General features: G+C 45.5%; 1 protein-coding gene across 3 annotated transcripts in view; it reads left to right on the top strand.

Annotated features, from left to right (window-relative positions):
- KDM5B (lysine demethylase 5B) overlaps window positions 1-25,294 on the top strand; it is a 135,492-nt gene that overhangs the window by 80,343 nt on the left and 29,855 nt on the right. For 2 of the 3 annotated variants that reach the window (XR_004645415.1, XM_034767758.1), the window contains exons 14-18: window positions 4,926-5,040; window positions 5,694-6,049; window positions 9,029-9,167; window positions 13,653-13,832; window positions 15,018-15,176. Coding sequence is in view for 2 of the 3 variants with exons in the window: in XM_034767758.1 (XP_034623649.1) it covers window positions 4,926-5,040; window positions 5,694-6,049; window positions 9,029-9,167; window positions 13,653-13,832; window positions 15,018-15,176 (949 nt within the window). In the remaining variant the exon portion in view is untranslated. The remainder of the gene's footprint in view (window positions 1-4,925; window positions 5,041-5,693; window positions 6,050-9,028; window positions 9,168-13,652; window positions 13,833-15,017; window positions 15,177-25,294) is intronic. The other variant, XM_034767759.1, reaches the window with a different exon arrangement.

Raw genomic sequence — 25,294 nt, 5'->3', positions numbered from 1 at the left:
CCCCAAACCCAGACCGGCACCGTCCTACGGCTCTGCCGTGGCCTTCCAGGTCACCGTCCGTGGTCTCGGAGACTGACTCGGGACGGTACGGCGGGTATGCCCATAGGGCGCAGGCTAGCAGGGACTACGAAGCCTGTGGCCATCCCCAGTGGGGCCAACCAAGCCAATGGCCATTCTGGACACCCTGGGCCTATCACCAGCAAGGGCCCCCATCTAGGGCCTCGAGATCCGGGCCCTCAAGGTACCGATCCCGCTCCCCGCGGTACCGCCCGCCATCGCATAAGGAGGCAACGGTCTCTAGACCGCAGGAGCGGGAGGGAGTGGACTCGGCACCGAGCACGGTACCGTCCCAGTCCCATACTGTGGGTCAGGCCCCAGAGGAGCAACTGGTCGATGCCGGGTTGCAGGAAGAGGAGGATGGGCAGAAGGCCCCGACCTCTTCCTCCTCACCGGACGAGGCAGTAGCGGGCATGACGGTGTCTGGCCCTCCCCCGATTGACCATCGGGCGCACCAAGACCTGCTTCGTCGGGTAGCCCTCAATCTGGGCTTGCAGGCGGAGGAGACGGTAGAACAGGAGGACCCCATGGTCGATATCCTGAGCCCGGAGGGGCCCTCCAGAGTCGCTCTCCCGATTATATGGACAGTCCAGTCCAACTATAAGACGGTGTGGCAAACGCCGGCCTCCAGTGCACCAACTGCAAGAGGCGTGGAGAGGAAATACTTCGCCCCATCTAGAGGATTTGACTTCCTCTTTTTACACCCGTCTCCTTGTTCGCTGGTGGTCTCGGCGGTCAACGAGCGAGAGCGTCATGGCCAGCAAGCTCCTGCGCCCAAGGGCAAGGAAGCTAAGCGATTAGACTTGTTCGGGAGGAAAGTCTATTCATCTGGGGGCCTTCAGCTGAGGATCGCTAATCAGCAAGCGATTCTAAATAGACACAATTTTAACTCTTGGGCATCAGCCTCCAAGTTTAAGGACTCCCTACCACCTGACGCGCATCCTGAGTTCACGGCCCTGGTGGACGAGGGGATGGTGGTGGCCAAGACCTCTTTGCAGGCCTCCCTCGACTCAGCCGACGCAGCGGCTAGAACTATCGTGTCGGGGTAGTGATGAGGCATTCGGCATGGTTACAGGCTTCAGGCCTTCCGCCAGAGGTGCAGACCACACTGCAGGACCTCCCGTTTGAAGGTTCGGGCTTGTTCTCTGACCAAACGGACGCCAGGCTACATAGCCTTAAGGACTCGCGAGCAACCCTTAAGTCGTTGGGTATGCATACCCCGGTGACACAGCGCAAGCCCTTTAAACCTCAGGCACCGCAGAGGCAGTACCACCCTCGCCCTTGGCACGAACCGTACCGCCGTCGTGGCAGGGATAACAGGCGGAGACGTAACAATACGCCTAACCAGGGCCACGGTCACGGCCAGGGCAAGCCGCAGCCAGGGAACAAACCAGGCTTTTGAAGCTACGCCCGAGGACAGCGTACCACATTCCATACCGGATCCTCCTCCAAGTTTCAAGGACCGCCTGTCCCATTTCTACCGGGCATGGTTGTGCATAACATCGGACCGTTGGGTCCTGCGCACAGTGAAGGCGGGCTATACCCTCCAGTTTTCCTCGCCCCCTCCCTGCCATCCCCCTTCCCCGTCCCTCTTCAGGGACCCCTCTCACGAGCAACTTCTCATGCAGGAGGTACAGACCCTTCTCGCAGCAGGAGCAGTGGAAGAGGTCCCACCGGACCTAAAGGGAAAAGGATTCTACTCCAGATACTTCCTGATTCCCAAGGCAAAAGGGGGCCTCCGTCCTATCTTGGACCTGCGCGACCTAAACAAGTTTCTGATCAGAGCGCGCTTCCGTATGGTCTCCCTTGGAACTATTATCCCATCCCTGGATCCGGGGGATTGGTACGCTGCCCTCGATATGAAAGATGCCTACTTTCACATCGCTATCAATCCGGCCCACAGGCGGTTCCTGCGCTTCATTATCAACCAGTGCCATTTCCAATTTACGGTCCTGCCTTTTGGCCTGGCATCAGCACCACGAGTATTCACGAAATGCATGTCTGTGGTAGCAGCCTTCCTTCGGAAGAGAAGGATGTGTGTGTTCCCATACTTGGACGACTGGCTTCTCGCGGGCAGGTCGGAGGCCGAGGTCCGATCTCACGTGACGCTGGCCTTGCAGATGTTCGACAGACTCGGCCTCCGGGTCAATGTGCCCAAGTCCACGTTAGTCCCCACACAGAGACTGGACTTCATAGGTGCGACCCTGGACTCGGTAACCGCGCGGGCAAGCCTCCCAGAGTCACGGTTCCTGATAATTCAGAGGGCCATAAGCTCAGTCCAAAAATTCCCCACGACAACGGCAAGGTGTTGCATGCAGCTCCTGGGACACATGGCAGCTTGCACACATGTGGTCAGACATGCCCGCCTAAGGCTCCGGCCTTTACAGTTGTGGTTTGCCCAAACGTACCGCCCCAACAGAGACCCATTGGATCGAGTGGTGACGATCCCAGATCAGGTGTTGGGCTCGCTCCGCTGGTGGCTCGATCAACAGCAGGTCTGCGAAGGGATCCCCTTTGCTGCCCCACAGCCCACTCTGACGTTAGTAACGGATGCATCGGACCTGGGTTGGGGGGCGCCTCTGGGGGAACTGCGGACCCAAGGGCTGTGGTCTAGAGAAGACAAACTGCTTCACATCAATCTAAAGGAGCTAAGAGCGGTTCGCCTCGCCTGTCAGACCTTCCACGCCACCTTAGAAGGTCACAGCGTGGCAGTCCTGACGGACAACACTACCGCCATGTTCTATATAAACAAGCAGGGCGGGTCCCGGTCTTCTCCCCTCTGTCGCGAGGCACTCCAATTATGGGACTTTTGTATAGCCCATACGATCCACCTCATCGCAACGTATCTTCCGGGGATCCAAAACGGCTTAGCGGATCGCCTCAGCCGATCCTACCGAATGCACGAATGGACATTGAGGCGAGACGTCCTGCATTCAATCTTCCGGAGGTGGGGCTTTCCCCGGGTGGATCTGTTCGCCACCAAGGACAACAGTCAATGCCCTCAGTTCTGCTCATTCCAGAACCTCAGCCCGGGATCATTAGCAGATGCCTTTACGATCCCATGGGGAGGGAGCCTGAGGTATGCCTTCCCTCCATTCCTGCTCATACACAAGGTCCTCCTCAAGACCCGCAGGGACAGGGCGACAGTTATACTCATCGCCCCGGCCTGGCCACGCCAGCATTGGTTCATGACCCTGCTGGAATTGTCCATAGCCGACCCGATCACCCTCCCCCTCCATCGCGACCTAGTCACACAAGACAAGGGTCGCCTGCTCCACCCGAACCTGTCTTCGCTACATCTCACAGCGTGGTATCTCTCTGGCTGAACGATGCAGAACACAGGTGCTCTCACCAGGTTCAACAAATCCTCCTTAGTAGTAGGAAGCCCTCTACGAGAGCGACCTACCTGGCCAAATGGAAAAGGTTCTCCCACTGGTGCGAGCCTCAGCACGTACAGCCCTTGCAGGCCTCAGTTCCGTCGATCCTGGACTACTTACTGCACCTCAAGCATCAAGGGCTTGTGCCCGCCTCGATTAGAGTGCATTTAGCCGCAATTTCGGCTTTCCATCCGGGAGAGTTGGGAGTGTCAGTGTTCTCCAACCCCACAGTGGCCCGATTCCTCAAGGGGCTGGAGAGGGTGTTTCCCTACTCGCGCCCGCCTGTCCCTGCGTGGAGTCTGAACCTAGTCCTAACAAAGCTCATGGGACCCCCCTTTGAACCCCTAGCCACTTGCTCCCTCATGCACCTCTCGTGGAAGGTGGCGTTTCTCGTGGCCATCACATCGGCCAGGAGGGTATCGGAATTGAGGGCCCTCACTTCAGAACCCCCTTATACAGTTTTTCATAAGGATAAGGTGCAGCTGAGGCTGCACCCCAAATTCCTTCCGAAAGTGGTATCACAGTTTCACATGGGACAGGACATTTGTCTACATGTGTTCTTCCCTAAACCCCATACGGACCCTCATCACCGCAGCCTGCATACCCTTGATGTTCGAAGGGCATTGGCATTCTACCTGGAACAGACCAGGTCATTCCGCAGAACACCTCAGCTGTTCATTGCCATTGCGGAACGTATGAAAGGCTTGCCTATCTCGACACAGCGCTTGTCGGCATGGATTGTGCATTGTATACGCACGTGTTATGAGCTCGCCAATGTTCCGGCCCCAGAGATCCGGGCCCACTCGACGAGGGCCCAAGCATCCTCAACGGCCTTCTTGGCGCAGGTCCCTATCCAGGAGATCTGTAAGGCGGCCACCTGGTCGTCCGTGCATACGTTCACAGCCCACTACGCGATCCATCATCAGACCAGAGAGGACGCGATGGTCGGCCGGGCTGTGCTACAGTCAGTTGTACCTTGACTCCTACCCACCTCCAATGGTAAGCTTGGGAATCACCTAATGTGTAATGGACGTGAACAATCACTCGAAGAAGAAAGAACGGTTACTTACCTTCTGTAACTGTTGTTCTTCGAGATGTGTTGTTCACGTCCATTACACTTCCCACCCTCATTCCCCTCTGTCGGAGTCTCCGGCAAGAAGGAGCCGGAGGGGTCGGGTCGGCAGGGATATATATACCCTGGAGCGGGGCGCCGCTCTGGCGGGAAGGAGGGGGCCCTGCCGGCCCGACGGGAGCCGCTAAGGGAAAAAGTTTCCGACGTCCATGCACGCGGCGCGCATACACCTAATGTGTAATGGACGTGAACAACACATCTCAAAGAACAACAGTTACAGAAGGTAAGTAACCATTCTTTTTCATGTATAATCTCTGAGATAAAGTTTCTGAAAATTCATGAGTAGACTTAAAACTTTAAATATTGGAGTATGTTTTAGTGACATCTGACAATCTGGAAATGCCTATATGTAATTGCAGATATCGTTCTGGTGGAGGAAAATCCCCAAATCAGCTGACTGTGAATGAGCTTCGGTTGTTTGTAAGACAGCTGTATGCGCTACCCTGTGTCCTCAGTCAGACTCCATTACTGAAGGTAACTTTGAGAGCTCTAAAGAGGACGGGGAGGAACTAAAACACTTAAAGATAGCAATAAAATGTTCTTAAGACTGCATTCAGTTGAACAGCTAGTCTAGAACAGGAATTCACAAGTGGAAGGACTCGTGTTCTGTTTAGTGTTGCTGATATTTATGAAAATATTCTAAATCTCAAGGTATTAAGAAGAGGATGAGCATTTCAAGGTAAATTTTCCTCGTGCATTCCTTGCATCTTACACTATGCCTACACTATAGTTGGTTGGCATAACTTATGTCACCCAGGGGTGTGAATATACCACCCCCGACTGACATAAGTTAAATCAGCATAAGCACTTGTGTGAACAAGCTATGTTGCCAGTATAGCTCCTGCTGTTCGCAGGAGTGGTTTTTTTTTATGCTGATGGGAGAGCGCCTTTCAGCATAGAGTGTCTTCACCACACATTCTGCAGTGGCACCGCTGTTTTAGTACACCTGTGCCGCTGCAACATTGTACATATAGACATGGCCTTAGTGAGGTGTTTGCCAGTAAATTCTACTAGCAGTGCTTTAACTAACAGAACAGCCAAGATTGCAGTGCTGTTGGGTATAGGAACTTTAAGCTTTGACAATGGATTTCTCCTTTTGTTTTAATAGTTGCTGTTGTGTGTTTCAGGATCTTCTTAATCGTGTGGAAGCTTTCCAACAGCATAGCCAAAAACTTCTCTCTGAAGAAATGCCCAGTGCTGCAGAACTGCAGGAGCTATTGAATGTCAGCTTTGAGTTTGATGTTGATCTTCCACAGCTAGCAGAACTGCGGATCCGTCTGGAGCAGGCACGCTGGCTGGAAGATGTACAGCAAGCTTGCTTGGATCAAAGCTCCCTTACTCTGGATGATATGAGACGACTCATAGACTCAGGCGTTGGACTAACTCCTCATTCAGCAGTTGAGAAAGCAATGGCTAAACTGCAAGAACTTCTTACTTTGTCTGAACACTGGGATGACAAGGCCAGAAATCTGATAAAGGCCAGGTAGACGCTGAATCTTAGAGTTTGGGAATAGGTGCAATTAGTGTTGCATCTTTCATTTGGTAACCCAAAAAGCAGGCAGTTCACATGTGGTCCTGATCTTCTTGCCTTTGTTTTTCTCTTCATTTTTATGAGTGCATGAATATACTAATGTGTCATTACTTAGTTTGTATCAGGTATTGCATGGAACTTTGTAATATTGGATGATGTGTAGACAAACAATTCCATGCTGCTTATATATATCTTACATGGACAAATGAAGGGAGGGGAAGATGGAAAGGACCTGTAAAAACAGTTGAAGGTTCAGATCAATTCAATTGTTTACTCCGCCATCAGTATTTCAGATCTTAGTGCTTTTCTACACAATAAAGCTAAAATGTGAATTATAAGCTAAGATGTGAATTTAAACCAGTGTGGTTCTACTGGTATCAGTCCCCCATGTAGACATTCTTACACCGGAATAATAGGGGCTTTTTTGATTTTAGCTTACGTTACTTAAGACAGGAGGTAAGCTAAACCAAAAAAACCCACTATTATACTGGAATAAGAGTATCCGAGGCTAGGTCTACACTACCCGCCTGAATCATAGATTCATAGATTATAGGACTGGAAGGGACCTCGAGAGGTCATCGAGTCCAGTCCCCTGCCCGCATGGCAGGACCAAATACTGTCTAGACCATCCCTGATAGACATTTATCTAACCTAATCGGCGGGTAGAAATTGATCTCTCAGGGATCGAATTATCGCGTCTCGTCGGGACGCGACAATTGATCCCCGAATCGACGCTCTTACTCCACCAGCGGAGGTGGGAGTAAGCACCGTCGACGGGGAGCCATGGAGGTCGATTTTGCCGCCGTCCTCACAGCGGGGGAAGTCGGCCCCGACACCTCGAATTTGTGTTTTTTTAAATCCCCCCCCCCCCCCCCCCCCGTAGTGAAGACCTGCCCCAAGTGGGGTGGTTTATACTTCTATAGTTGTAATTATATCAGTATAAATGGTAAAACTCTCCCATTTAGACAAGGCCTAAGGATGAAGAGAGGAGGAATTGAGATGGAATACCTCCTCACTGTGACAAAAGGATGCTACTGGGCGTTTCACCCTCAATATAAAGGAAGAAATAACATTTGTTATGTTCATTAAGATGTAATTGAAAGCTGTATGCTAAGTGCAGATTCTATGAGACCAGAATTTGGCTCCCAGATCCTTGGCTTCATATTTATTTAAACACCAGAGCATTTCTTACCACTCTTGTACTGGTCACATTGTTTATTATTTAAGACAAATGTGATGGTAAAGCACAAACTACAGAATAAGTTTGTCTTGATCCCACAAAAAATCAGAGCTATAGGTGAAATTGTGCCTGTAAGCAAAAAAACTAAGTTATGAATTGCAGAATATACAGTATGTAATAGCATCATGACAAATAAATATTTTTTCCTGAAGCCCCTACTATTAGCTGACAGGTTTGAGTTAAGGGTGAATCTGCTGTATCTCTAAAAATTTCCTGCCTTTGGAACTTTCTGACAGATGCTTAGGCTCTCATTCAAAGGTTTATGGAATTTTAAATTTATGTTAAATCTCCCTCATGGAAATGTATAATCACTATAAAATAAAAACCCAAATTTTCCTGATTGGTCACCGCAACTCTGATGAGAAGAAAAAGGATGCATGTAGTACACTACTTTTTCTTTTAAACCACTTTGGACCCTCTTTTCAAAATATATAAGGCACTCCAGAATCAAACAGCAGCTTTTTGAGTAAACAAGGTTCTAACACCTTCGTTTGCTACAGTGACTTTACTCTCTTCATTCTTTTTAGCTGAAGGTGAACAACAAATTAAAAACCAATGGAGTTAAACATAAATTTGTGCCAGATGGCCCCATTAACCAGGCTGAGTGTGCAAGGCAGCAATCGCCCCAAGATAAGTTTTAAGTCGTCTTAACCAACCAACCATTTTTTTTCTCTCTCTGAAATCCTCGTGGAACATACTCAATAATTCAGTACCAGGAAATGTACCAAAATGATTTCACAGGCACTGAAGGACACACATGTGAAATGTTTACATTTTACACAGTTTAAAAAAAAAATACTGTGGTGAATAACCTCTCCTTAGCTTTCTTTTCAAGTTCTTCAGTATATCTAGCAAAAACCTTTTAGATGCAGGGAAAAAGACACTTTTAAAATGTATCTCTCAAGTTTAGTGGGTATGGTGAACCAAAATCTCAGCTCAGTCCCTTTTTTTTTTTTTTTTTTTTTAAGTCAGCTCTGCGACAGGAACTCATATACAGTACTCTGGGTAACTTCGAGTCTTACACCTCTACATTCCTAGCTACAATGATCCAAGTTGGCATTTAAGTCACTGGCTAGTGGTCTCTGTCTACTTTTCCCTAGACTGAGATCCATATTGCTCACCTTTTTCAGGCAAAAAAAACTTTTTTTTTTTTTTTTTTAAAGTGAGAGGAATAAGTCCAGCGGCCCTGTCTCACTTATGTGGTATATGAGATTTGTGGAGGGGCATGGATGTGGGGTGTGGGGTCCTTTTCTTAAATTGTGCCTAGTTTTAGCCTGAATTTAACTATTACAAAAATACCAGGTTTTTTAAATGAATTATTTATAAATCAAAATGTTAACACTCCCAAATGTCACTGCAGTAATGGCTTACTTGATAGCCAATAATTAGGTATTGTGCCATACATTATTATTGTTAAAACCCTAGTCATATTACCAAGACACAAAATCACCGGTAGTTTTGGGCATACCTTCCTCCCTTTGAAACAGCTCCTTGAACAGCATAGTTTTTTAATGGTAAGAATGTAGTCTCATTCTTAGAATTGTGTGTGTGTGTGGGGGGGGGGGGGTTCATCCCTAATTCAGTTCAATTTATTTTGTAGTTTGAGATTTCTCACCAGCCTTTGAATAACAAAGCTAAAATGAACTACTTTGTATCACATTTTGAGTAGGCTGTGTGTATCATTTACATAGACCACGACAGTCAGTAAGCAGTCTTGCGGCAGCAGTCAAGGAGATAGAGGAGATTCCTGCCTATCTCCCAAATGGTATTGCTCTGAAAGATGCTGTACAGAAGGCCAAAGATTGGCTACAGGAAGTGGAGGCCCTGCAGGTAGGTAAATTGTTCCTGTTATTCATTTGGGAATATTCATAGATTGATGTCAGTGGACATGTCACTTCACTGACTTTTGCATATGCTAGAAGTATGTGCTTCAATCTTCTTTGAAATTAAGCATGTTGGTTTTGTAACAGTTACTGCCTTAAAACAACTAGTTAAATTATGGACTGATGAATGCTTAATTTTTACTTATATCTCAGGCAGCAGTGGACCTTATGTATATTACTTGAATCTGGAATTAACTTACTGCAATGAATCTATAAAATGAGCTATTGGTAGATAAATAGTGCAAAACATTCCTTCATATATGTCTCTCACAGCCACCAGTTAACAATTATGACACTATATTTTAACACTACTATAGTTTTTGTACCATTATCTAGCCACAAAAAAGCCTTGCTGGTAAAAGCCACATTGCTAAGACTATTTTATTTCTAGCTTACTCTGGTCATTATTTTAACGTTAGGTATTGCCTATTATTTTCAGAGATTGCCTGATGACTATTTAAAACAGCATAGTTATACTGTATCTGTGTAGTTTTTTGCTTATGGCCCAGTTATTAAGCTAACATCTAGTTGTAAATATATAATATGCATTATGTGCCCAGTGACATCAGAATTCTCACGTGAACTAATTTTGGAATTACTGTGATGATAATAGATAACATGAGCAGCTGTTCATGTCAGATAAAAAGTGAGGTTAAAAAAAAAAAAAAAACATTTTATACTCCTTTACTCATTTCTAACACTCTTAATATTCCCATTTGTATAGAGAAGGCTTCTCTGACTGGACCTATTTATACATGTATCAGTTAAACATTCTGAAAACAAGTCTGATGGACTCAGTGATAGGAATGAGTCTGGCCCTCGAGAACCTTGTCTGCACTGGAGCTCCCAGGAGTGCTACCAGTGGGCATTTTTGGTAAATGTCCCTAGTGTAGAAATGATATATGAATGGTTTTCCTCTTATCTATTTTATTTTGCATTCACTGTTGAAGTCATGACAGGAATTGGCTGAAACTTCTGTCCTATGAGAAGTAATGTTTTACTTTGGTGATTTTTTGTCCATACTCGATGGCTGTCATTTATTTATACTCTGTCTTTAAAGGAATTGATTGATTTGTGAGTACACTGATAGTGAGCTTCCCAAGCAAATTGAAAGTATGCAGTGTGCTGACAGACCAGAATTTTGGGCTTTCCACCTTAGCCATAGCCTACTATGTGATACTTTATCATAATAGACAAAAATTGCTCCACACAAGAGAAGCATGGCTGTTGGAACTACATTCTGTCTTCTTTGGCTGAACAACTTGTGCAGTGGTTAACAGATTAATATCATGTGATCTGGATGTTTATTCCTTAAGACTATTCAGAAATTGCAGCTAGTTTGGAATGTAGTAGTTGTCTATTGTAGATTCATAGATTTTTAAGGCCAGAAGAGACTGGTGATCATCTAGTCTCACCTTCAGTAAAACACAGACAATAGAATTTCATCTACTTAACTCTTGTGGTAGAGGGAATTATTTTTCCCTACTGTACTGCTTTATGTACTGTGGTTATACTAAAACATATCATTTAGACAACCAATCTCAGTTTAAAGACCTAAAGCAACAGTGAATTAACCACTTCACATGGGAAACTTTTATTATCTTCAGTGTTAAGAATGTGCATCTTGTTTCCAAATTGAATTTTTCTGACTTCAAATTTCAAGTATTGGATCTTGCTATGCTGTCATCCCCTAAACTTAAAGGGCCTCCTAATATCAGAAACCTTCTTCCACGTGTACATATTTAGAAACTCTCTTCAGTTTTTCAACATCCTTTTTAAAGTGTATACAAGGGATATGTTCTCTTTAAGGGAAAGGATGGTTAAGGCAGTAGCCTGGCTCTTAAACCAAGGTTCAGTTCCCTACTCTGCCGCAGACCTTCCTATGACACTGGGCAAGTCGTAATTTTTTTTTTTTTTTTAAAGGGCGCAAGAGATATAGATGCCCAAATCCTGTTGACTTCCCCTGGGAGTTGAGCATCTAACTTTCCTAGGTCTCTTTGAAAATTTTGGCCTTAGTTTCTCTGTGGGCCTTTGTTCTTCTGTAAGATACCGATAACAATACTTCCCAGCCTCAACAGGTATTGTGGGGATAACTAGGTTAAAGATTGTGAGAAGCTCGGCTTCTACAGTAATGGGGGTCAAATAAGTACCTAACAGATAGATTTAGTAGTTTAAAATTGTGGCAAAACTGCTGCTAAAAGCCAAATAATTTTACATCTAAAGTCACATTAGCCTGTAAATTGGAAGATGATCTTGAGTTTGGGGAAAATTGAAGATTGTCTGATAAAGTAGTATGCCAAAATGCAGGAACCCAAAAACTGAGCTGTTTTCAAAGTTACAAAATCCTTCTAATTTTTTTTTGCACATAGGATAAAACAGAGATAGAAGCACAAGAAACCTATATCACTGGACACCCCTCACTGAGTTTAGTGCATGGTACTGAAAACATCTAACATGTGAAATATAATAATTTCTTAGACCTTGTTTTTTAGAATTACAGTCTGGAATTAACGTACTACTGGCACACTACACAGACTCCTGTGCTCTCTCCTCTTCCCCATTGTACCTTGGAATTGTGTGGTATTCTGTTAGCAAAATAAGAGTGCTGCTTCATTCCATTTTTAATGTTTTAAATTATGGATCACTTTCTTCATACCGTGTACTAGATCTCAGGGGTAGGGTGGTGCAATGATAGGTATGAGAAAAAAAAGTGGTAGAGGGCTTTAGCAGCTGTTCAAAATAACTCAGTTTTTAGGTATCAGGGGGTAGCCGTGTTAGTCTGTATCTACAAAAACAACAAGGAGTCAGGTGGCACCTTAAAGACTAACAGATTTATTTGGGCATAAGCTTTCGTGAGTAAAAACCTCACTTCTTCGGATGCATAGAGTGAAAGTTACAGACGCAGGCATTATATACTGACACATGGAGAGCAGGGAGTTACTTCACAAGTGGAGAACCAGTGTTGACAGGGCCAATTCAATTAGGCTGGATGTAGTCCACTCCCAATAATAGATGAGGAGGTGTCAATTCCAGGAGAGGAAAAGCTGCTTCTGTAGTGAGCCAGCCACTCCCAGTCCCTATTCAAGCCCAGATTAATGGTGTTGAATTTGCAAATGAATTTTAGTTCTGCTGTTTCTCTTTGAAGTCTGTTTCTGAAGTTTTTTTGTTCAATGATAGTGACTTTTAAATCTGTAATAGAATGACCAGGGAGATTGAAGTGTTCACTTACTGGCTTGTGTATGTTACCATTCCTGATGTCTGATTTGTGTCCATTTATTCTTTTGCGGAGGGACTGTCCGGTTTGGCCAATGTACATGGCAGAGGGGCATTGCTGGCACATGATGGCATATATGACATTAGTGGATGTGCAGGTGAATGAGCCCCTGATGGTGTGGCTGATGTGGTTGGGTCCTCTGATGCTGTTGCCAGAGTAGATATGGGGACAGAGTAGGCAAGTATATTTCAGTCCAATATACTTTTCTTGGGATTTTAAAGAGGCTGAAAAATTTACCTTTTAACAGAAACTATGAAGAGAGTGTGCATTTCCTGGGTTTTGTAAGTTTGGGTTTTGTTTATTCTTACAACACTAACTTTTTTTTGGAGATATCATGTGGAGACACCTTAACTGAACATTTGCTGGTTTTCTAATGTTTAAGTTAGGGGCTTTGACGTTGCACACACTGAAGGGTATGAAAAGAAGGCCCTGTTGAGTGGCAGCACCCTTAATTTCAGCTCTTTCTCTATTTCTAAAAATGTATTTGATTGAATCACTTACAACAAACATTGTTTCCTATAGCAGTACATAGTATCAGTGCTATGCAATCTTTTGTCAGTTGAGTTTTGGATGAAATTTAAGGTGTTTGTAACCTGTAGAGTCCTAAACGGTTTGAATTCTGCCTTTTTCAGAAATCACCTCTCCTTTATGGGATTCTGCCATGCTTCCAATTGATGGAGCCACTTGATCTGTAGACCCCTAATTAAATGAACAGGGGCTACTTTTAAGGGGAGCTCTGCTTTGGAATGTTACTCTGCTATGATGTGCTTAGACTGGATATGCATAGACAGGTTTTGATTTACCTTCAGGGCACACTAGAAATTCATTTGCTTTCCAGCAGAGAGGGATTCATGGTGGTATGGATGCTAGGAGCTTTCAGCTGGGGGAGTCTTTTTGACCTGGAGTTATTTTGTAGTTTTTTTTTTTTTTTTTAATGCTTTCAGTTTGAAAATGTACTTTATTATCAGGGCATTTAAAAAACACAGATAACAAACTGGTGCCAAAAATTGAAAAGAAATTATAAATAGGACTGTTCTCAGTAGGTGAATAAAAATGCCTAGATTCTGTTTTACAAAATCTCACTCCAGTTGATTCAAATGTCTTTGTTCTGTTTTTGTCTTGTACAAATCAAGCATCTCTTAATTTCTAATTCATTAGGCTGGAGGACGTGTGCCCGTGCTAGACACACTTGTGGAACTTGTGGCGAGAGGTCGCTCTATCCCGGTACATCTGGACTACCTGCCAAGGCTAGAGTCTTTAGTGGCAGATGTTCAAGCTTGGAAGGAGTGTGCAGCCAATACATTTCTGACAGAGAACTCCCCTTACTCACTTCTAGAGGTAAGAACTCTAAACTGTATCCACACATGTGCACAGAAAGAATAGGAGTACTTGTGGCACCTTAGGGAATGTCTACACTACCCGCCGGATCAGGGAGCGGCGGCAGTCGACCCCGCGCCGTGAGGAAACGAGGTAAGTCGTCCTAAGATACGTCGACTTCAGCTACGCTATTCTTGTAGCTGAAGTTGCGTATCTTAGGTCGATTCCCCCCAGTGAAGACCAGGCCTTAGAGACTAACAAATTTATTTTAGCATAAGCTTTCATGGGCTACAGCCCACTTCATCAGATGCATAGAATGGAACATCTAGTAAGAAATATATATACATACAGAGAACATGAAAAGGTGGAAGTAGCCACACCAACTGTAAGAGGCTAATTAATAAAGATGAGGTATTATCAGCAGGAGAAAGAAAACTTTTGTAGTGATAATCAAGATGGTCCATTTTAGACAGTTGACAAGAATGTGTGAGGATACTTAACATGGGGAAATAGATTTAATATGTGTAATGCACAGAGTTCGTGTCTAAGTAGTCCCTCACTGCTGTAGGTATTAATCCCATAAAAAGCTGAAATTGGCATTAATATTTTATTAAATGTTTTTGCAAAAGGTTTTAGAGGCATTGTGCATATTGTAAGTTTACTGCATACTTCTCTTCAGCCTGGAGGAGGCTTGTTTTGTATTTTCCTTAACTAACTAAATTGGAAACAAAGACTAACTGTGCAGACAAACGTCCTATATCAAATTCTTAAATACAGTGTGAGCAGAGAGGTGCTTGTGACACTGCTTGATAGCCTGGATATTAATCTAAACTGTTGCAGCAACTGGAAACATTCCTAACCTTTTCCCAGACCCTCGTTTATAAACTGGGGGTGTCTGGAGGGACAGCCTTGGAGTCTTAGTGTGGCCAGGAGCTGACTAAAGTCAAGAGGGAATAATGCGTGCTGCAGCAGAGTCTCCATGGACCTCCACTCCATATTAAAGATGAATTTGGCTGCGGTCTCGTCCATTTCAGTAAATGGGATTCAGTCCTCTGGCTACTGTTTTCCCCCCAACATAACCTTTGCTTAGTCAAAGTTTTAGGGTACTTCTGTTCTAAATGGACTTATGAGTGCGTGGCCATGTGTTATGCCGGGATAAATGCACTGAGAAATGCTCCACACAGTTGTGCTTTGGCTGTTTCTTAGGTCTTGTCTCCCAGATGTGATATTGGACCACTGGGTCTTAAAAGGAAACAGAAGAAATTAAAGGAGCCAGTGCCAAATGGAAAGAAGAGAGGGACCAGGCTGGAGAGTCTTTGTGATCTGGAAAGAGCTCTGTGTGAGAGTAAGGAGACGGCCTCTGCGGTATGTATTAAGCTTTGAAATACAGGCTCCTCTTAGGGTTTTTTCCCCATTTGATTTTATATCCCTAGAATCTCCCTGCTGCCCAGCTTCTCTCCCAGCTCTCCACAAGAGGGGTATAGAATTCTCAGGAGTCTTGTGGTATTGCTAAGTCTTGCCCCCTCGTCAGTTCTGCCTGTGGTGATGGCAGAAATAGTCAATTTGGCTTTTTCTCACTAGTTTGTTTTTATATATTTTAGATTTTATTTATTTGGGCAATAGCAATCTCATTCAGTTTATATCTCCTCTCTTCAGCCTGGGAATCACCAGAGTACTGAGGTTCCAGCCCTCTGGTGCAGCATCTCTCTACAGGGCTTTGTCTTTCCACTCTTCCCCTCACCCTTGACCTAGCACACACACATGCAGAGTTGCTCTGCGTGTTTCTAGCAAAGTCCAAGAGGTGCTAGATTTGTGAGCTTTCAGAAGCTTTCAGAAGCTTCTGAGAACAATCTCTGCTCTGCTTACTACTAGCCAGGTGACCTTCCCTTTGCCAGGGCCTGAAGCTCTGAGTCAAACCAACACGTCAGGGCCTTATGATTTCTCCTTCCACCATGAAAAAGCTCAACCAAGAGCAGCAAGTTTCCTTCCGAAAGGATTCCCACTCCTGTTCATATCAGAGATGCTCTCCAAATTCAAGGTTGCTTCTTCTGTGAAGCTCTGTTTCAGGTTCAGAAGAGGAATTGGTTTGTGGGCTGCGAAGTAGGGGCACAGCAGCTCAGCCAGAGAAACTGGTTCTAAGTCTGAGGTAGAAAAGGGTTTCTCTCCAACCTTCACAGCTGGGACTCCATGTCAAAGTGCAAGGAATGCTTTGGGTAATCTATGCCCAGCCAAGAAGCACATAACATCTCCATTTCTCATGCATCATTGGATGACTGTGCAGTAAGTGAGAAATCCCTACCTATGTACAAAATGCCACTCGATTTACTGAACAAAGCCCAAGTTCCTAGGTCTTTCAGCTTTCCTTTCAAGCTTCCAAGCCCCCTATTGGGCTCTTCACATAATCTGGATTTGTTCCAATGCCTATCCGTGGGTGGGTGAATTCCAGATAAATTACATTGACGCACAGGGCCCCCTCCCTCTTGGGACAGGGAGACAGCAACTCCTAAGAAACCTTAAAAAACCCAAACCCCCACGCATATTATTCCTTTTTTTTTTTTTTTTTCCCCTTCTCATAGTTCTGCTCTTGAAGAGGGCAAATTCTGAATCACCCTATTACCGCTAGAGCTGGACAGTCAGGAAAAATTCCTGTGCCTGAACACTGCAGTAGTTTAGTTTGCCAACTGGCAAAACAAAAGAAGGTCTAAAAATTGATTGAAAAACCCTATTGAATACTTTCATCCTTTGAGGACATCATAGGATCTGAATGTGAACAGCCAGTTAGAACAAACAAACAAAAAGAAAATTTCATACATCATAGGTATTCGCTCTCAATACAGCAGTAGCCCTACCAGGAGGGGGACTTTGTACCAAAAGATCTTATAAAGCTTAAGTGAGGGCACCCTATTCTGAGATTTCAAAGCCACAACAGCTGCCCCATGGATTAAAAAGATATCCTGTCATTAAAGAAGAAAATCTATATGGCGGCAACAAAGTGGCTCTACGCACTTCTGGAAGAGGAGCATTGGCATGTTTATAACACTCTTCAGTAGAGTCTAACCCACTTAGAACAATATTGGGATGTAACTGCCTGAATTTTACTCTCTTCTCCATAAGAGACAGTCTAGGCAATTTCCTGTATTTCTCAGACCTAATCAAATAGCAGGGTAATGCTCTTGTAACATCTAGTGTGCTTCCCCTGGACTGTTACTTGTAGCCATTCTTCTTCTTTGAGTGCTTGCTAATGTCGATTCCATTATAGGTGTGCACATGCCCACGTGCGCGTTTGTCGGAGACTTTTTCCTTAACGGTATCCATTGAGCTGGCTTTGGCGCCCTTTAGAGTGCCATGCTCATGCTGCAGTGTATTAGGCGCGTCCGCATGTGGTGGACACTCGGGTCGCCTCTGTCCCTTGCTTCGCAAGCCTTCTCTCCTATCTCAGCCTTGTGCTTCTAGCTGTAAATAGTTTAATCATTTGTTAGTCAGTTGTTAAGTAGCTGTTTAAGTGTTTAGTCAGATAGTTGGGGGGGGGGGGGGGCGCGACTTTGTCCCAGGCAGGGCCCCTGTCTCTGGCCTATGCCTGTTAATGACCCACGTGAGAGTTGTGTAAGCTGCCTTGGGGAATCCCACATAAAGGAGCGCTGTCACATATGTAAGAACTTTCATTCTCAGACACAGAGAGAGCACAACATATGTCTCAGAGCCCTCCTGATGCAGGCTGCCCTACACCCAGCTTCAGAGCCGGCACAATCTGATACGGCACACAGCACTTCGGCTTCGGTGCATAGCGCACTCCCGGCACCAGGCTCTTCCTGGCACCAATCTCCTGGTCACTGGTGCTGAAGAAAAAACAAAGAAGTCGGCACCAAGCAAACCCGAAAAGGGGGCTCTGGGCAAAGGACCCTATTCGGGCCTTACAGACACTCCAGGCCCGCAAAAGGGCTCAGGACTGCAAAAGGGCTCAGCCCCGCGGAGTTCGTCCCCACAAAAGGACCTGCCACCAACTCCAGGGAGCAGTAAAGGGCCCAAGCCGAAGGTGCAGCTGACCTCCTCTCAGCTCCCAGCGCCTGGAGATTTAAGCGCACCCCCGCCACAGCTGGCACTGCGTGCAGCAATGGAACAGGCTATGGTTCCCCATGAGGACAGACCCGCCGGACAAGGCCTCACACAAGACAAACAAGCACTACTGATCTCCGGAGCCAAGACAGAGCCCTAGGTCACCATATTCTTAGTCTCCACATTGGCCCAGGTCTCCGGCTTGCCACTACGAGTCATTGGCATTGCGCTCCCAATCTCTGTCTATACACTGGGGCTTGCCCAGGCGTAGACAATCTCCTCAGCACCGGTCTTCGTCGTGCCGTTGGTCACCGTTGCTGAGACCTTGAGGACTCTCCCTACTCCCAGCACCAGTCAGACCACTCCCGGCACCAGTTGCCAGTGGCGACAGTAAGCCGTCAGACCCAGGCCTCAACAGCAGGGGGTGACGACTTCTCTGGCTCAGAGGTGGAGTTCAGCCCCTTGCCCAGACAGCAACGTGATCGGGCTCCAGAGAGCGCGTGCGCGGCATCAGCATTGACACCGTGATTCAACTTGCAACAACTGGTTTCAACTTTACAACGCTCAGTCCTACAATGGAGTGGATTGCGGTTCTGAGTTACGACCTTTCGACACAATTGATTCCTGAAAATTGTGTTGTAAGTCCGAGGACTGCCTGTATTCTGCAAAAAAAAAAAAAATATATCTGTTAGTGTTAACAGCCAATATAGCAACTCTGTTTTTTAAACAGACAGGGAGATGTGTATTCCTTCCTACTGTGCCAGGAAGCAGTTCTACTTTAGGAGTTCTGCATAACCAACTCAGTTACCTCAAAGCTGCTTACCTCTCAGGGGAGCACAAGACATTGGCAGATCACTTAAGCAAGTCTTTCTCCTCTCACCACGAATGGTGAATCCAGACATAGCCAGATCCATCTTCCAGCTGTGATGAACTCCACAAGTGGACCTGTTTGCAACAAAGGCCAACAGAAAATGCCTTCAGTTTTGCTCCCAAGAGGGTCACAGCACTGGCTTTTTGGATGCTTTTCTGTTATCATGGATGAACTCCCAGTTGTATGCCTTTACTCCGATACGATTACTATCCAGAGTCCTATTTGAGGCCAAGCAGGAACATGGTTGCCTCATATTAATAGAACCAGCATGGTTTCGACAACGCTGCTTCTCAACCATGTTAGCAGGACCTCCTCTTGCCAATCCCATTAGATTCAGACATGATCTTTCAGGAACATGGCTGTCTGTTCCATCCCAACCTACAGGCCCTCCACTTGACAGAGTGGATGCTTCCTGGCTAACACCACTAGAAATTACTTTCTTGAAAAACACTGAGGAGGTGCTTCTGAACAACAGAGAGCCTTCAACTAGGCGTACTTACCTGGCCAAATAGAAATATTTTTCTATCTGGTCTGAACAGAGAAGTGTCTCTCCAGTGTTTTGAATTATCTGTTGCATGCAAAACTATGTTTTGAATTATCTGTTGCACCTAAAACAGCAAGGTCTGACAGTTCCATTAAAGTACATTTAGCAGTGATTTCAGTGTTCCACCCTCCAGTGAGCAGTAGATTGCTTTCCACCTCTTTGTGAAAGTGGCATTTCTGGTTGTGATAACCTCAGCAAGGAGAGTGGGTCAGTTGAGAGCCCTGATTCCAGAATCTCCTTATATTTTTCCATAAGGATAAAGTTTACCTCTGCCCTTAGCCAAAATTATTAACATAGGTCATTTCCAATTTCCACATGAATCAGGCAGTTTATTTGCCAACATTTTCCCAAAGCCTCACATGCATAGAGATGAGCGAGCAGAAGCTTCATTGTTGTATGTGAGGAGAGCACTGGCCTTCTACTTGGACCGCACCAGAACCTTTAAGATCCTCAATGCAGTTATTTGTCACGATTGCAGATGTGATGAAAGGCAAATCGGTTTCCACTCAGAGGACTCTTGCATTTGTTTGTACTACCGGTTAGCTGTATCACACCACCCCTTGAATATTGGCTCATTTGACTATAGCAGAAGCAGCTTGAGCAGCTTTTCTAGCACAAATACCCATTCAAAATGTTTGCAAAGCAGCAAACTGGTCATCAGTGCACACTTTTTCTGCTTATTATGCCATTTTCCATCAATCCAGTTTCAGACAGGCTGTTCTACAATGCTGATCGGGTAGACTCTGAACCCGCCTCCACATTAATCTGCTTGTGAGCCACCTAATGTGGAATGGATATGTACAATCACTTGAACTAAAAATGGTTACCTGCCTTTCCATAACTGTTGTTTTTTGGGATGTTGTACATGATCATTCCGCAAGGAACTGAGGGGCATTGGGGGTAGCTGCACCTTATTGCACCTTATCAGAAGGAGGCTTTCTTCGGACAACTAACTGAGGTTTCCAGATCACAGCCTTGGTTCTAATGTGGGACTTCAATCCCCTGACATCTGCTGGGAGTGCAATATAGCAATGCACAGACAATCCAGGAAGTTTTTGGAGAGAGTTGGGGACGACTAACTGGTACAAGTGCTGGAAGAACCAACTAGGGGCCGTGCGCCTCTTGACCTGCTGTTTACAAACAGGGAAGAATTGATAGGGAAAGTAGAAGTGGGTGGCAACCTGGGCAGCAGTGACCATGAGATGGTTGAGTTCAGGATCCTGACAAAAGGAAGAAAGGAGAGTAGCAAAATACGGACTCTGGACTTCAGAAAAGGAGACTTAGTCTCCCTCAGGGAACTAATGGGCAGGATCATCTGGAAGGCTAATATGAGCGGGAAAGGAGTCCAGGAGAGCTGGCTGTGTTTTAAAGAAGTCTTATTGTGGTCGCAGGAACAAACCATCCCGATGTGCAGAAAGAATAGCAAATATGGCAGGCGACCAGCTTGGCTTAACAGTGAAATCTTCGGTGAGCTTAAACTCAATAAGGAAGCATACAAGAAGTGGAAATTTGGTCAGATGACTAGGGAAGAGTATAAAAATATTGCTAGAGCATGCAGGGGTGTAATCAGGAAGGCCAAGTCATAATTGGAATTGCAGCTAGCAAGGGATGTGAAAGGTAACAAGAAAGTATGCTAGCATCAAGAAGGTGGTTAGGGAAAGTGTGGGACCCTGACTGAATGGGGAGGCAGCATAGTGACAGGTGATGTGGAAAAAGCTGAAATACTCAATGCTTTTTTTGCCTCGGACTTTACAGACAAGGTCAGCTCCCAGACTGCTGCACTGGGCATCACAATATGGGGAGGAGGTGAGCAGCCCTCAGTGGTGAAAGAACAGGTTAAAGACTATTTAGAAAAACTGGATGTGCACAAGTCCATGGGTCCAGATCTAATGTATCCAAGGGTGCTGAGGGAGTTGGCTGGTGTGATTGCAGAGCCATTGGCCATTATCTTTGAAAATATGTGGTGATTGGGGGAGGTCCAGGACGATTGGAAAAAGGCAAATATAGTGCCCATATTTTAAAAAGGGAAGAAAGAGAATACGGGGAACTACAGCCTCACTTCAGTCCCTGGCAAAATCATGGAGCAGGTCCTCAAGGAATCCATTTTGAAGCACTTTGAGGATAGGAAGGTGATCAGGGACAGTCAGCATGGATTCACCAAGGACAAGTCATGCCTGACCAACCTGATTGCCTTCTATGATGAGATAACTGGCTCTGTGGATATGGGGAAAGTGGTGGATGTGATATATCTTGACTCTAGCAAATCTTTTGATACGGTCTCCCACTGTATTCTTGCCAGCAAGTTAAAGAAATATGGGCTGAATGAATGGATTTTCAGGTGGCTAGAAAGCTGGCTAGATTGTTGGGCTCAACTGGTAGTGATCAATGGCTCGATGTCTAGTTGGCAGCCGGTATCAAGCAGAGTGCCCCAGGGGTCAGTCCTGGGGCTGCTTTTGTTCAACATCTTTATTAATGATCTGGAAGATGGGATGAATTGCACCCTCAGCAAGTTCACAGATGACACTACAGTTGGGGGAGAGAGAGATTCGCTGGAGGGTAGGGATAGGGTCCAGAGTCACCTAGACAGATTGGAGGATTGGGCCAAAAGAAATCTGATGAGGTTCAACAAGGACAACTGCAGAGTCCTGCACTTAGGAAGGAAGAATTCCATGCATGGCTACAGGCTTGGGACCGACTGGCTAAGCAGCAGTTCTGCAGAAAAGGACCTGAGGATTGCAGTGGACGAGAAGCTGGGTATGAGTCAGCAGTGTGCCCTTGTTGCCTACAAGGCCAACGGCATATTGGGCTGTATTAGTAGGAGCATTGCCACCAGACTGAGGGGAAGTGATTATTCCCCTCTATTCGGCACTGGTGAGGCCACACCTGGATTATTGTGTCCAGGTTTGGTTCCCTCACTACAAAAGGGATGTGGACAAATTGGAGAAAGTCCAGAGGAGGGCAACAAAAATGATTAGGGGGCTGGGGCACATGATTTATGAGGAGAGGCTGGGGGAACTGGGGTTATTTAGGCTGCAGAAGAGATGAGTGAGGGGGAATTTCATAGCGGCCTTCACCTACCTGAAGGGGGTTCCAAAGACGATGGAGCTAGGCTGTTCTCAGTGGTGGCAGATGACAGAACAAGAAGCAATGGTCTCACGTTGAAGTAGGGGAGGTCTTGGTTGGATATTCAGAAACACAATTTCACTAGGAGGGTGGTGAAGCACTGGAATGGGTTACCTAGGGAGGTGGTGGAATCTCCCTCTTAAAGGTTTTTAAGGCCTGGCTTGACAAAGTCCTGGCTGGGATAATTTAGTTGGGGATTGGTCCTGCTTTGAGCAGGGGGTTGGACTAGATGACCTCCTGAGGTCTCTTCCAACCCTAATATTCTGTGATTCTACTGGCATGCAATGGCAGACTGCTGTAGAGTGTGCCCGAGTCACCTCAACAGGAACCACTGAGGGAAAAAGTTTTCTAGCAACTGTGCACAAGGTGCAGACACAGCTACAGTGGTATGGGCATGTGCAACACATGTGGAAGAACAACAGTTCTGGAAAGGTAGGTAACTGTTTTTTCATTATTTATCTGTAGGGTGCCTAAGCATGATCCCAGAGGCTTCGAGGTGTACTCACCATACAAATAATAAGAAATTAATAAAATCCTCAACATGGCAATGACAGAATGCATGTTTGCATATGAGAGCATCAAATTCCTGTACAAGACTCTTCCTTTCAGTCTCTTCTTTGCAGCATTGTGAAAATGACAGTAGTGGTTACAGCAATGCTCAGATCACAAATACTTCTTTGAGTGGCTCTGTAGATTCCCAGTTATGGGTAATGTGCTGCCCTGTGCAGCCCAATGGTAGAACCATCTCAAAGTAGTGCCCATTAAAGCGCACTAGCATCTCCAAATGTAAAGGGATGCTGCACCCTTATTTCCTCCCAACCGCTGCGCCAGATGCAAATGAACTGCTCTGTCTGGTTTGTCAGATACGGGTTTTCTCCTGTTCAGTGCCTTTGGATAATTTGTTGTAGTTGTTTGTTTTTAGTGTTAAGTGTAGTTAGTATAGTTTATACGTTCAGTTTCCTGTAATGACAGAAACTGGGGTTTAAGAGATGTGCTTCATGCTCAGCTTTCTTCCTGCCTTTGGATGACTCCATTAGGTGCCTTATGTGCCTTCGGGAAGGCCACTGTCCTTCTGGGTGTTCTATTTGCCAGAGCACATAAGCACAGGCTGAGCACCTGCAGTCTGCTCTTACTTAAAGACAATCTTGCTGCTAAAACATTGGATACCAGGAGATCATCTGATCCAAAGACGTAAGAGAGCTGTTTTGGCTTCAGTTGCTTCATCTAGCAAAACTAAGATGCCTAAAGGATCTCAATCAGGATCTATGCTGGTTCTGGCTCCTATTCCTTTGTATTTGGATCCTCTTGCTAAAGCCATCAAGGTGTCGAAGCAGACAGCTGGTGTCTAAGGCCCCTAGGATGTTGGTATGACACTCAGAGGTGCAATCCAGACCAGTGAGGAGCTGTTTCACCCCTGCCTTTCAATCTGGGGTGCCTCACAATGCTTTGCTACTGTAGCTCCCAACCTGGGACCCCCACAAACAGGAAACAGCATCATGTCACACCCTGAGTATCTGTGTATAGCCACAGCCCTGGTCCAGCAACTCTGATGCCACCAGTTTGTTAGAAAAAACATGCTCTGGCTTCTAGCAGCCTTGTTTACTATTTGCAGGATAGCCCCAATGCATTTCCTGTTCCAGATTCACCCACCCCACCCCCAAACTTGTGTTGTGCACTCTCCAGCCCCCTTCTGGACAGTCCAGATATATTTAGGTCCGTTGCCCCTCTAAGGAGATCAGTTAACAATTTTTTCTACCATAAGTGGTGTTACCTACATAGTTCAGTTTAAAGGCAACACTGGATTAGTTTTAATTAAAGGATAAAAGAAGTTTATTTAACTACAAAGAGAGATTTTAAGTGGGTACATATATAAGGCATTAAAGTCAGAAAAAACTAGTCCATCCCCTACCCTCCTAGTGAAAAAGTTTTTCCTAATATCCAACCTAAATCTCCCGCATTGCAACTTGAGACCATTACTCCTTGTGAGAGCCTGAGAGGCTTGCTTCTGTAGTGAGTGTTCCAAAGGTTTGGAACAAGAACAGGGTTGACTTTCAGCATGGTCTTGGGACTCATCCATCTGCTAAGGGACATCAGAATATGGTCTGGATCTGACACCTGATTCTGCACCACTTCTGGCGAGCAGTTCCATGTCTTGAACTGGAACTTCCAGAAATGCCTTCTATGGACTCTCACCCCAGGGATGCATGGCACTATCAATCCCAGCTGCTGGAAATACTGGGCTATAGATGAATGCTGCTGAGAAGCAACTGGTGTTATGAATTTTTTGATCTTCATAAAGCTTTTCTGTGATGGGAATATTTTAACCAGAACCATGAGAATTTCAGTCTCAATGTGAGCAGTTGTATAGGTCTGGTGGTTCAGAGAGCTCTTCTTGATGTTCAATACAGAACACCATGGGTGTGAATTACTGCCAGGGTCTGGCAAATTTTGGTAATAATCTGTTTTAATCTGAGCTGTGCTCATACAACCAGTGGATATAGTGTACTTAGATTTTCAGAAAGCCTTTGGCAAGGTCCCTCACCAAAGGCTCTTAAGCAAAGTAAGCTGTCATGGGATAAGAGGGAAGGTCCTATCATGGATTGGTAACTGGTTAAAAGATAGGAAATGAAGGGTAGGAATTAGGATTAGGGTCAGTTTTCAGAATGGAGAGAGATAAATAGTGGTGTCCCCCAGGGGTTTGTACTGGAACCAGTCCTATTCAACATATTCATAAATGACCTGGAAAAGGGGGTAAACAGTGAGGGCAAAATTTGCAGATGATACAAAACTACTCAAGATAGTTAAGTCCCAGGCAGACTGCGAAGAGCTACAAAAGAATCGCTCAAAACTGGGTGACTATGCAACAAAATGGCAGATGAAATTCAATGTTGA

Source organism: Trachemys scripta, chromosome 4 (genome assembly GCF_013100865.1).
Source record: "Trachemys scripta elegans isolate TJP31775 chromosome 4, CAS_Tse_1.0, whole genome shotgun sequence".
Taxonomy (NCBI): Eukaryota; Metazoa; Chordata; order Testudines; family Emydidae; genus Trachemys; species Trachemys scripta.
This window is presented reverse-complemented; position numbering and strand designations above follow the sequence as displayed.